Below are 11,734 nucleotides of genomic sequence, written 5' to 3'. Positions count from 1 at the left end.
CTCTTCTTGAAAACCTGCAATGAAGGAGATTCCACAACTTACTTGAGCAGCTTGTCCCGTCGTCCTCCTGTTCCATTGTCCTGCTAGTCTTAGAAGTAAGGAACTGTTTTCTGAAGCATTATCTCAATCTGTTTTGCAGTTTAAACGCATTGCTTCATGTCATGCCTTGTGATGAGGAAGAACCGTTGTTCTAGTTTTTCTTTATGGCAGCCTTTCAAATATTTAAAACTGCTATCATATTCTCCTTAACATCTTTTTCTCCTAAGAAGAAAGCCTCATCTTTCATATGCGTATATTTCTTGGAATCTTTGTGGTGTGATTAAAATGTTCTTTGGATTTCTGCTGACGAGCCCAAGTCTATGGCTTCAGGATCCTTTCCGATGGCTTTATTGTGTCTCTGTGTGTACCTTTTATAAGTCACAGCAAGAAGGAGGAAGGTCACTTAGAAGTATACTGTGATACAGGTGCCTATTGTGCAGTTACTCTATCTATCGCTTCCTTGCAGCGTTCACCCACCGTTGAACAATGGGGGCCATTCACGGCAAACGTATTAACAGCTGTGGGGGAAACAATGTCTGTTACAGAGAAGGCGGCAGGGTGTCTCTTTTATGCTTGGGCCCCAGGATGCTTTGAATGTGGGTCCTTAGAAGACATCCCTAAAACTCTTTCTGACTGAATATATTTTAAAACACTTGGAGAGGTCTTCCATTAGTGCTGATCAATAAGGACACTCAGCAACTTCACTGCTGTGGCAAATCTAAATCTAAGTTAATGCAACAGCAAAGCAAATGCTGCAGAACAGCTGTTTTGTCAATACTTGTGTGGAATTTTTTAATGATTTGTGTTTGTGCCCCTTGTCTTCTAGGAAACCTTCTAGGAGCCTTCTAGGAAACATGGAAACCACAAATACTAAATGAATCTTAAGTAAATGTTGCAAAATATTCAGAGAGGGCATGGTTTGATATTCTAATCTTAAATATTGTTCAAGTAGGAAACCTGATCCTCAGACAGTCTTGGCAATATGTCTAATAAAGACCACTTGACTATCTACAGTGATGAACATTTAATGAACCAAGCTCAGGCTTGCAAAAGCTTTGATTCAGTTAGTCTGTAGGGTGCAACTCTAGCATGCCTTCTCCTTGACTTCAGACTAACGTGACTAATGACCTCTGTCTGGTCAGTAGTTAGATCGTTTAATGGACAAGGAGTAGATCTGGGTTCTGTTACTGCTCTTTGAGTTGGGGTAAGCTACTTTCCCTCTCTGTGTCCCTGTCTCACCTTCCAGCCTTTGTCTGTCTTCTCTATTGAGGTGTTTCAAGCAGGGACTTTTTCACTCAGTCTTTGTATAGTACCTGGAACAGTGAAGCCCTGATCACAAATCATGATGAAGGGTAAAATTGATTGTTCTCAAAACAAACTCAGGAACAACCTCCAGAACAGGAATTGTTTAGCATAATGAATAATTGTCTGCAAATTAATCAAATTGCTCATTGCATGTTATTTGCAGAAATCTTCTTCCTAAAATGAGACAAAACCCAGCAGCCCTCTTCATTGCGGGGGGGTCCAGCTGCATGCATTTATTCCTGCTTCACTCTGGGAATGTGTGCTATGTTCACAGCCAGTGTAAATTCATTATTTGTCTTCTGAAGTCTATGCAAATCAATTTACTGCAGATAAGGCTCTAAATGTTTTGAAATAGTGAGTACTTATTTAATTCCTGGACGGCTTGGTGAATGCAGACCGTCCTGCTCGTTATCAGCTAACCCCCATCCTCTGCTACTCAGCAAAATATACTTTCTGACTTAAGTACCTAGTTTCATGGGGGAGTAATCTCCCTTCATTTCAAGGCCCCTGAATTATAATTATGTTTTGTGGGAGCAGAACTCCTTAAGTTCACAAAATAGCTTGTGTGCTAATGCTGGCAGGAGTGGAGATTTCTGCTGAAGAAGTTGGAATATACCTTGTCTACGATGTGCAAACAGGAAAGAATTGGTAAATGTTCTGAATTATGGACTGGTTGCTGGTGGTGAGAGATTGGTCACAGATGACTTCAAGCCCATTGTGGTCATAAGTGTTTTTATAGTAACATTTCTGTTGTCATACAAAGGTAGAGCTGACTTGCAAGCACAAACAAATATTTATTTCATATGCGGGAGCACCAGAAAAATTTCAGCTGTAATATATATATGAGAGAGAGAGAGAGAGAGAGTGATACACACATATATTACAGTAGGTGAATAACAGTACATAGAACAATTTGGTTTGTTCACACTTCTCTGAATAGTCTTTACAGGGGAATGTAAAGTGTCCAGTTAGTTTATTTTTATTACTTTAGTGGGAGTATGGGCTCTTTTTTTTTTTTTTTTGCAGGAAGAATAATAAGATCAGTGCAGCCCAACTTAGAAATATACAGGACTTGACTATCAAAACTCCCCAGTCCTCATGCATCCATATCCCTGTCTTTTTCTAACAAAAATATAATAAGAAAAATGTAATAAGAAAAGAATTCCTGTTGGTGACATTTTTAGAGGTTACATATGTTTCTTACTCATGATAAATAAGCATGGTCTAATCAACCTTATTTTGGGGTTGGATCTGAGCATCAAAGTTGGAATCCAGACTGAAGCTCCCCTGATAGCTAGACTAATTCAAATCAGATTCAAATCAAGGGAAGGCCCAGACACAAGTTTTGAGTCTCGAGCTGCTTTCTTTCAATTCTAGGAGCTGTCACTCCAAACGTTTGGCCAAAAAGAGATGTTGAGCCACCTGTGGCGTGTGGATATGGATCAGGACTGCTCCAGGTCTCAGACGTGCTTGGATTTGGAGTTAGAAGTCCATCTTGCTCTATACAGAGGAAAGGATGAAGAGCCTGAAAACAGCTTTTCACCAGGGGGACCAACCTTCCTGTGAGTCATTCCTTAGCTGTTCTGTATGTGAAACTCCCACTGAAGACCACTCAAAAGGGAGCTTCAGAGTTGCAGCATAAAGCTCCAGTGTACACAAAATGAACAGGCAAGTTGGCTGAGAGGAAAAACATCGTCAAGTTAAAATATCAACTGACCAAGTACCCCACTTGTTAGGTCTTTTATTCACATCAGTCAATTTTAAACATTTTGTGGCTGCCAGCAGTACAGCTGAAGGTCAAGCAGGCCAACACACTGGGAAAACTGGTCAGAAGCGGGGAAAAAACAGTTTAATTGACTTTGTCCATTTAGGTGTGATTGAAGATAGGCTTAAAAACCTATGTGGAAATATGAAGTGTGAACAAAGCTGGACAATCAGGACCACCAATGAAATAAAACATGTAGGACTCTTATTTACAACAAAAAGACACAGCCGTTCCATAACTCTCCTCTTCTCCACGCACTGCTGTTCAGGATATAGTAGGAAGGACTCTGGTGGCCTCTGAGCCTGTGTGCATAAAAAATTAATTCCCTCTGATGAGGCATGTTGTCTATAAAGGAGTTAACACCGGTGTCAGTGAACAGTAACTACAAGGTAACAAATGCCTTGTTCTCAGCAAAAACTGAACCTATGGGAGCCTATTTTGATAGTATAATCTGTTCCCTGTATCACTGGTTTAATAGGCTGAAAATTGTCAATCCACTCAGAAGTTGTGTGGAAGAAGTTTAGTCGATTTTTTAAAAAATGTCGATGTTCTCGGCAACTCCTTTTAATACAACTTTAGTTAAACTGAGTTGAATTAATCCCTGATAATAAAATTATGTATTGTTCAAGTTTCCTGGGTTACTCTGAAGAGCTATTTCTCCAAATGTAGGAGTAAAATAAACTCTTAATTCAGTTGAACATACAATTTTGTTGCACTTCCTGCAGCAGAACAAATAATGGAAGTAATAATACTGAAAAGAAATCCCTTGATGTGTCCCTTAATTGTACTACTCTCCCCAGGACTGATCAGTCATTTGGCAAGGTATCTCATTTTACCACCACCACAGAGCCCACAGAGAACTGTGCATCAGGCAAGTGCATAGCATAGCACCCTAATGGGAAGACCAGTCCACATAGAGGATATTTCTTTCTGTAATGGGCTAACTACTCCCCTAGCTGCTGTTAAACCTTCTTAGCTAAAGATTGCCTTTAATTCCTGACTCAGGAAAGTATTTCAGAGAACCAACGTTTTACAGTTAGGCTATACCAGATGGCCCTGACATCAGGTTTTATATAAAAATAAAGTGTTCTTGACATGACACCCTTGAATTAAGGGCTTTATCTCCCATGGCCTCCTTTTCCACCTTTGCACAAATGATTCTAGTTAAATACAAGGCTGAGAACTCTTGATCTTTCTGGGAGGTAGCAAGTTATTTTTCACAGCATCTAGCCAAGGGAAAAAGTTATGGACTCAGCCATTTTTGCTGAGTTCCATTTCTATGGAGTCTAATCCATGGAAGAAATTGTGCATTTTTAATTGAAATTAAGCCCTTCATTTTTTTCATAAACAGTATTAATTTACAGAATCATTCTTTCTTTTCAGAATGCTAATCTACATCTTCTGAAAGGAAATTATGCATAAGACATACATATCCTACTCTAGTCCACAACCACCTCATAGTTCTCAGTAGCTTAAAGAAAAATAATAACAAATGTTTCATATAACACTACATCTTACTTTACTTGGAAACACATTTAACTCTACTTTGCTGTAGAGTTTCAGTAAACCAGTAAAAGATGTAATGGGAACCATGTGATAGCAGAATGAGACTGCTAATAGTATAATAGAATAATACTGTGCAAATAGTAATTTTATCATTTTCATTTTTCTCTTGGGACTGTGAAATCCTATGGAAAAATATAATCAAGTGTGCTGGCATGGAGCAGTCTTCCCTTGGTGATGAGCTTGATGTTCTAAAATATCTTTCCTATCTTGAATTTTGTGCATTTTCCTGATGCTAAGGAAATTGGTGTTTAGCCAAGAATTCCAAAAATAAAGGTGGCTGCGCACCCTGACACACCTGGGTAGACCTGATTTTCCATGTCACCCTAAACATGCCAACAACCCAGCCACTAAATTCAGCCTTCTAAGATGTCTTTCCCAAGCCCCTTCCCTAAACAAAGACAACATCAAATCACAAGTTGTTTTGTTAACTCTCAGATAAGTACCTTAATATGGTCATGTGTAGTATGCTTCTAAGGTACTCTGTTCAAAGTTTCAGGCTTAAGACTCTTCTTACCGACTTTAACAGGGGCAGCTAGGTCTACGATCTAACACAGGGGCGGGCAATTATTTTGGGCAGAGGGCCACTTACTGAGTTTCAGGAAGCCATCAAGGGCTGCATGACAGGCAGCCCAGGACAGATTAATATTAATTTTTTAAATTTTTTAGGGGCCCCGCAGGCTGGATAGAATGGCCTGGCAAGCTGCATCCTGCCCCTGGGCCGCATTTTGCCCACCCCGATCTAACATGTTGTAGCACGTTGAAACGTGCGCTAAGTCCAGTTTTCAGAGACAATGTGTGAGATTTACAAAAGCATTCAGTACCTCACTGTTCACACTGAAGCCAGATGTAAAAAAAAACCCTTATGAATTTAACAAAGGGAGCATTAACATTGAACACCACTGAAAATCTGATTCTGCACAGGCTAGTCATTCATTACAAGACCTGTAGCCAGGGGGATCCTTGATTCTGCTTTCAAAGGAACCACTGATTTATCTTGGTCATAGCTGCTCAACTTATGTATTAGTTATCCAATGGAAAAAGATCCCCCCATCCTCCCCCGCCAAAAAACCCCCTAAGACGTCACTGATAACTGTTTCTTTCAGCGAAGCTGATCTTTACATTCTGCAAGTGGAAAGATCAGTTTCAATTCTGTAATGTTGGTTCAATTTCCTTGAGACACCAACCGATGTCTTCGCTGTGCTTGTTCTTTAGGAGCTTACTGCCGCTGTTCTGCAGAGATGTGCCTAAACTCCAGCCATAAAAGCTGAATCCCACAAGGATTCCCTGTTAATACGATTCTTCAGCCAGCATTGCTTCCTCCCTGGAAACACGACTGACTTCTCCCCACCCCTCAAAAAGATCTGGCAACACGACTTCTTTAAATGCTGGATTCCCAGCAGTCTCTCCCATCATGATTAGGAACAGCAGTCTACCATCCACTTTAAACATTCTCAGAACTCCTCACTTGACTAAGCCATCTCTCCCTCTAGCTGTGGCAATCTTGTGATTTAATCTCTTTTCCAGTCAGACGGGTCCAAATATTCTTTTAGGAACATCTCACCACCTGTTGATCATTATTATTCCTTTTAAGCCTGCTGCTTTCACACAAGATTGTCTGCATTTATTTAACTACTTACATCCATCACAACACACACCTATACATATGGTGTACAAGTCACAGAGACATATCATCTTACTGTTATCAAAAGAACTAGATTTTACATGTTGTAGTCTGCATACTGGTTGAAAAATGCAGTGAAATAGTGAAACACAGGCATATTAGGTCTATCTGTGTTTCCTTTAGTCTGACAACATATCACTTCTTATATATTGCAACCTTCTTGGTATCAACAATTTCATCTTTGTATTTTTTAGTTTTGAACTCAACGTCATAATTGGGGTGTTTATTGTCTTTCTCTAATATGTGGCAGCAAGTGTTTCCCATAGCCATTAAGTATCTAACTAATAGCTGTTTTTAGCACCCTGATTCATATCTTAAATGAACATGCTGCCTTCATGTTTTTCTACCCTTTTGGTCAGCAACCTATTTAAACCGTGATGCATAGTCTAGTAGTGCTTTTAGATGCTGTTTTAAATAGCTGACTGAACTCTCTGGGTTATTAGCTTGCTGACTGTGTGCAAGGTGGACACAAATGATGTAGCATTTGAATTTACACCCAACACTAGCTACATCTGCTACAAGTTTAGCAGAGACCTTTTTACAAATGGACAGTCACTATCCATCTGAACGGGGTTGTTCAGAACTGATGTTGGATGTTTGCCCACAGTGTCACTTAAATGTCACAATAAAACAAGTCTGGGGACAGCATCCTTGGTCATTGTTATCCATTCTTTATGAAGAATTGGAAATGAAACTCCACAGCAAAGTAGGTGAATGTTACACTAGTTCAATAATATTTTGTATGCAACATCAGTTATACTAAATTCGCTTCATCTATTGGTTGCACTATGTACAATATCACCACTCGGAGGTTTCATTTTGAAAAGGAGCCAAGATGGGATATTTTATACTCAGACCTTGGCAAGAGTTCAAATTCAATTTACCAAGGGGAAAAAGTGTATAACAAATCCTACAAAGTGAGGAATTTTTTTAAATTGCTACTTTACACATTACTTGGTAAAACATGCCCTTTTCTAATTCACATTTGTCACTGGATTGTATTTTTTTCTTGTATTCTTACAAATCTTTTCTGGTCATTGGACAGCTGCTATATATATATATATCTATCTATCTTTGTTTTAGGCATGCGCATTGAGTGATCCATGCAATAGTGAAGGGTTCACCATTGGTACACATTCAGTACATTACTGTAATGTTACAGTAGCTGTTGCTTTGACTGTTGGGATGCTTTTAAATCCTTTCACCCTATACTTTTATCCGATGAAAAGGTTTGAAAAGAAAATGGATAGACTTGACAAAGGGCCCATTGCTACATGATGCTGCATTGTGTGGCCCCGCAGCAATCTTTAATGATAGCTAAGCCTGCTTTGGCAACAGTGGGCTTGCTTGGAGGAGGTTCTGCCTTCTTTTCTGCTGGGGCACCTGTAACATTCAAAACAGAGCACTATCAAAAACCTGGAGCTGGACCACACTGTTTCTACGTGCTTCTAGCTGAAGTACACAACAAGTTTTGCTTCTGGACACATTTGAATGCACGTTCCTTTGGACAGTGCTTCTAGTGCTGTTGAAAGGCACCAGCTTATTAATGCCTGAGACTGCTGGGTGGAGCCCTTCCAAGAGAGGAAGAGACCGCAGAATCTAGATGTGACATGAAATGAGACAGAAAATGGCAAACCAATGAGTAGAAGTGGGTCCTGGGTCAAAGTGGTGGAGGCGAAAGGGAAGGCTAAGCAGAAAACCTTAGATATCAACCAGTCCTCTGAGTGGGAGACCCAGAAGTTGGTCACTACCTGACAGCCCTGGAGACTGAAGTGCAGCATTCAACTGCCAAGAACTGCAATTGCAATGGCAGTGTACGCTTCCTCAGACTGCTCTGTCTGGCTGTGTCAGTCCACCGCTAGGTACAGTGTGTGAGGGTCAGGATCCTTAGTTGGTGAAAATCAGCATAATTCCATTGGCTGGGTTCCTACATCCGCCAGTCCTCAGAGACCGATAGCAAGACTACGGTTTACATAGTAAATTTACCATGCCCAGCGAGTGCCCTCAAACACACCGCAGCTCACCACGTGGGCTTCCTTCTGAACTGGCGGAAGTGTAGCTGCGTCTGGGCAGTGCTGCTGGCAGGCTAATCAGCACAGAAATGGACTACTAGCTACTGTCACTATGGTACTAATTATCTGGCCCATGGGCCCATTTGGGCTCAGCTACACCACTTCTAGCTTAAAAGACAGCCCACGCAGGTCAGTGCAACTTGCTTGAGGATGTTAATGTCAGGCTCAGCAAGGGCAAAACATAGTCTTTTTACAAAAAGGGAAAAGTATCTTTATTATTAACAATTTTAAATGGTAAAAAGCATTAAAAGGAAGATGAAGGAAAGAGAACATGCAAGGGAGGTGAGTCATGTCCTCATGACTAAAAGGCAATAAACAGTTAGCAATGCATTTTTAAATATCTCTTTCTCAGTCCTGTAGCAAAACCTGTGCCCGTGCCTGCTTTACCCCACTCCAGAAAGACCTTGGTCCTTTGAAACTAAGCTGTGCAAAATGGTGATATTCTGCTGGATGCAGACCCTTTTTAAGTTGGTATTTTCCTACTAATAGGGCACACTCGCCAAGTGAGGACTATATGGTCTCATTTCTCATCCACTTCCTTTAGAGTTGGGTATTAATCCCCCAGCACTTTCCAGTAGCATAAGTGAACAGCCTAACTTAGAAACCATCTACTACTGTTTTAACAATATCTCCTGCTCTTCCTGAGCTTGGGTTTTCTTCTGTTTTCCTCAATGGCAGTGGTTCTAGGGCTGATGGCTATCAGATGTTTAACAGAGCTTGTCTGACAACCTGGCTCATTAGGTGCTTCTTAGTTCTCTACCAAATAAAAATGTTGCCAGAATGAATATCAGCCAAAGTTATCATTAACTTTCAATGCGTGTGACCAGCCATGATGTTGTGAAGGTATATATCTTCGGGAGTGAGGCTGCTGATGGGAAGGTCTGTGAGACTAAAATGCTCTTACTCAGCTCTTGCCTCCCAAGACACTTAGGTAGCACATCAATAACTGGCATTCAGTTTATCATTGTTGTGTTTGCCACAGGATGCAGTTTAAGATGGAGTCCTAAAACAGCTGAATTTAGGGAAATTAATTTTCATTCAAAATGACTGTATATTTTTAGATGTATTTATAAGGCAAGGTAAGAGGGAGATAACAAACAGGGATATGCTTTCTGGAGGTACCATTTTTGTTCAGTTGATACGGTTACTTTAGACACTCCAGCCATCAGAACCTCCCTGTCCATTCAGTACCCAGCTAATAAAATAGCATCTTCCTACCGAGGAAAAGAACATGAAAATGGAATAATGGCCAGTTGACCCTTGAGACCATCTCTCTGATTAGACCAGAGTTAGATATGTAAGGTTGAGACCTGGCAGTGTATCTTTGAGACTGATGCCTTGAAAAGGCCATACAATAAAGATCCCTTAATAAAGGGACAGGTAAACTCTAGGGAAGGTTGCATCCATCCTTGAACTAACCCAGTGATGTGTTGCACTTTTGCAGCTGATTTGAATGAGAATTTAGGAGCCAATCCTGTTCTCAACACTCTGTTTATTCCTAAGTACGGTTCAGAAATGTGTAGTATAATATACTTATGGGCTACAACCTGGGGAGTTATGCTACCTGGCACTGTTTTGCCATAGCCTGTGGCACAGCCAGCTACCCTGCATTCAAAAATGTTAGCCTGAATTGGAAAAATGATTTGCAAGTATTCAAGCTAACTAAGTTGAGCCAACATGATTAAAAGTGTATTCATTTTGTTCATCAAAAAATCCTTGCAATAAACTACTGCTGCGGCACAAACAAGCTGTGGCAATGTCTGTGCATAGACAAACACATTGCTAACTTATAAAACAGGTTAAGACAGTTTTCTAAAGTTGCGTATAAAATTTAGATTTGATTTTAATTGGAATTAGGCATTAAAATCCCTTAAATTGTTTTTAATAACTTAGCCAAGATGGCTAGAAAGCAAGGCTGGTTTTGGTCAAAGCAGTTCAGGGAATATTTTTCAGAAGTACAAATGGCAGTGAAATGCCAAACTCTCATTGACATTCACTGGGTGCTTGACTAGCAAGTCCTGGGAGACCTTAGAAATCTATTCCTTTCTTTCCAGAATTTTTTGAAGAGCTTTTTCCTTTCCTACTTCATTTTGAACAGTTAGAAACTTACTGGCTGGAGGTTGTGTTACTTTGTCCAGAGGCTTTAACTTGATTCGAAGGAATTCAGCCATCTCCTTGTCTTCCTCTTGTTCTCTGTTGGTGCAAAAAGAAAAAGAAGAATTAAAAAGTTGTGTAGGAATATTTCCTACACAACTACCAGATCTAGCTTCTTCTGTAAAGGTAAGAGCCCCATAAATCTTATTACTAACCCTTCTGAGCACTTTTTGTCTCAAAGGTCATTAGAAACTTTGAAGCAAAATCATGATCCCATTGGTGCCAACAGTAAAACTGTCATTTACTTCAAAGGGGTGGGATTTTCCCGCAAGCCTTTCCATATGTCTGTGAGACAGACAAGTGTTAGCACCCCCCTCCCTCCCGCCCCCCACATCCTAAACTCTTAGTTCACTTCATTAAAGCCTATGGAATTTAAGCAGATGTTTTAAATTAAGATATGGCTACGTGCTTTAGTGAACCAGGGCCTATGCCAGGTTGCTTTCCAACTCAGAAGTAGGCTCCCTTTCATAGAGCAACAAAGGAAACAGTACTTGCTAAAATCCTTTTGTAAAGCTCCCGCTTCCCCCAACCCACCCCCAAACTGAAAATTTGACCTTACTGGGTGTGTCTACATGTTCATTAATACTCTGTAATTACAGTGCATTACGTTTAGTACCTATAATAACAGGTACTAAATGCACTGTAATCTGCGCTACAGCACATTAATGCAAACGAATGCTTTTTTTGTGATGCTTAATGGTCATTGGACTAATCTACTGCACATTTGTGCATTAGCACATTTTTTGCTAGCCACACTAATGCACAGTAGAATTAGTCCGATGGGCATTAAGCATCTCGTATAGACGCACCCACCGTCTCCTGCTGTCTGAACACTCCCAAGTGAATTTTTGAGTGTGTGGGGGCAGCAGTATCCTAAACAAATTATCACCACTTTGCTGATTTAGCAAAAAAATGGGGATTTTGTCTCATTGTCTCATTCTTTCAAAATTGGTAAAGAGCCCATTTATAGAAAGTATTTCATTTTAGTGTGAAGAAATGCAATTCATTCTTATCAAGCAGCGTGCTTCAAAGCAGTGATAGTGGTTCATGTTTCCAGTAAGATTTCCATAAGTCAGACTACCCAGGACACTCAAATAGGTTGTGCTGCTCTGCACATACTACCTCCTGAGCTGGAAGCAGTGTAGTTATATG

General features: G+C 40.3%; 1 protein-coding gene across 2 annotated transcripts in view; it reads right to left on the bottom strand.

The window, feature by feature from the left end:
* Window positions 1-3,237: 3,237 nt before the first annotated feature.
* Window positions 3,238-11,734, bottom strand: part of BMERB1 (bMERB domain containing 1) — a 128,507-nt gene continuing 120,010 nt past the window's right edge. The window contains exons 5-6 of one of the 2 annotated variants that reach the window (XM_090024326.1): window positions 10,539-10,621; window positions 3,238-3,411 (exon numbers count right to left, since the gene is read on the bottom strand). In XM_090024326.1, the coding sequence (XP_089880452.1) occupies window positions 3,374-3,411; window positions 10,539-10,621 (121 nt within the window). In that variant the 3' untranslated portion in view covers window positions 3,238-3,373. Of the gene's footprint in view, window positions 7,740-10,538; window positions 10,622-11,734 lie in introns of both variants that reach the window. The other variant, XM_090024325.1, reaches the window with a different exon arrangement.

The sequence above is a fragment of the Crocodylus siamensis genome, chromosome 12 (assembly GCF_052110815.1).
Source record: "Crocodylus siamensis isolate JL-2025a chromosome 12, ASM5211081v1, whole genome shotgun sequence".
In the NCBI taxonomy this organism is placed as follows: Eukaryota; Metazoa; Chordata; order Crocodylia; family Crocodylidae; genus Crocodylus; species Crocodylus siamensis.
Note: the sequence above shows the minus strand (reverse complement) of the source record. Positions and strands in the feature narration are given on the sequence as shown.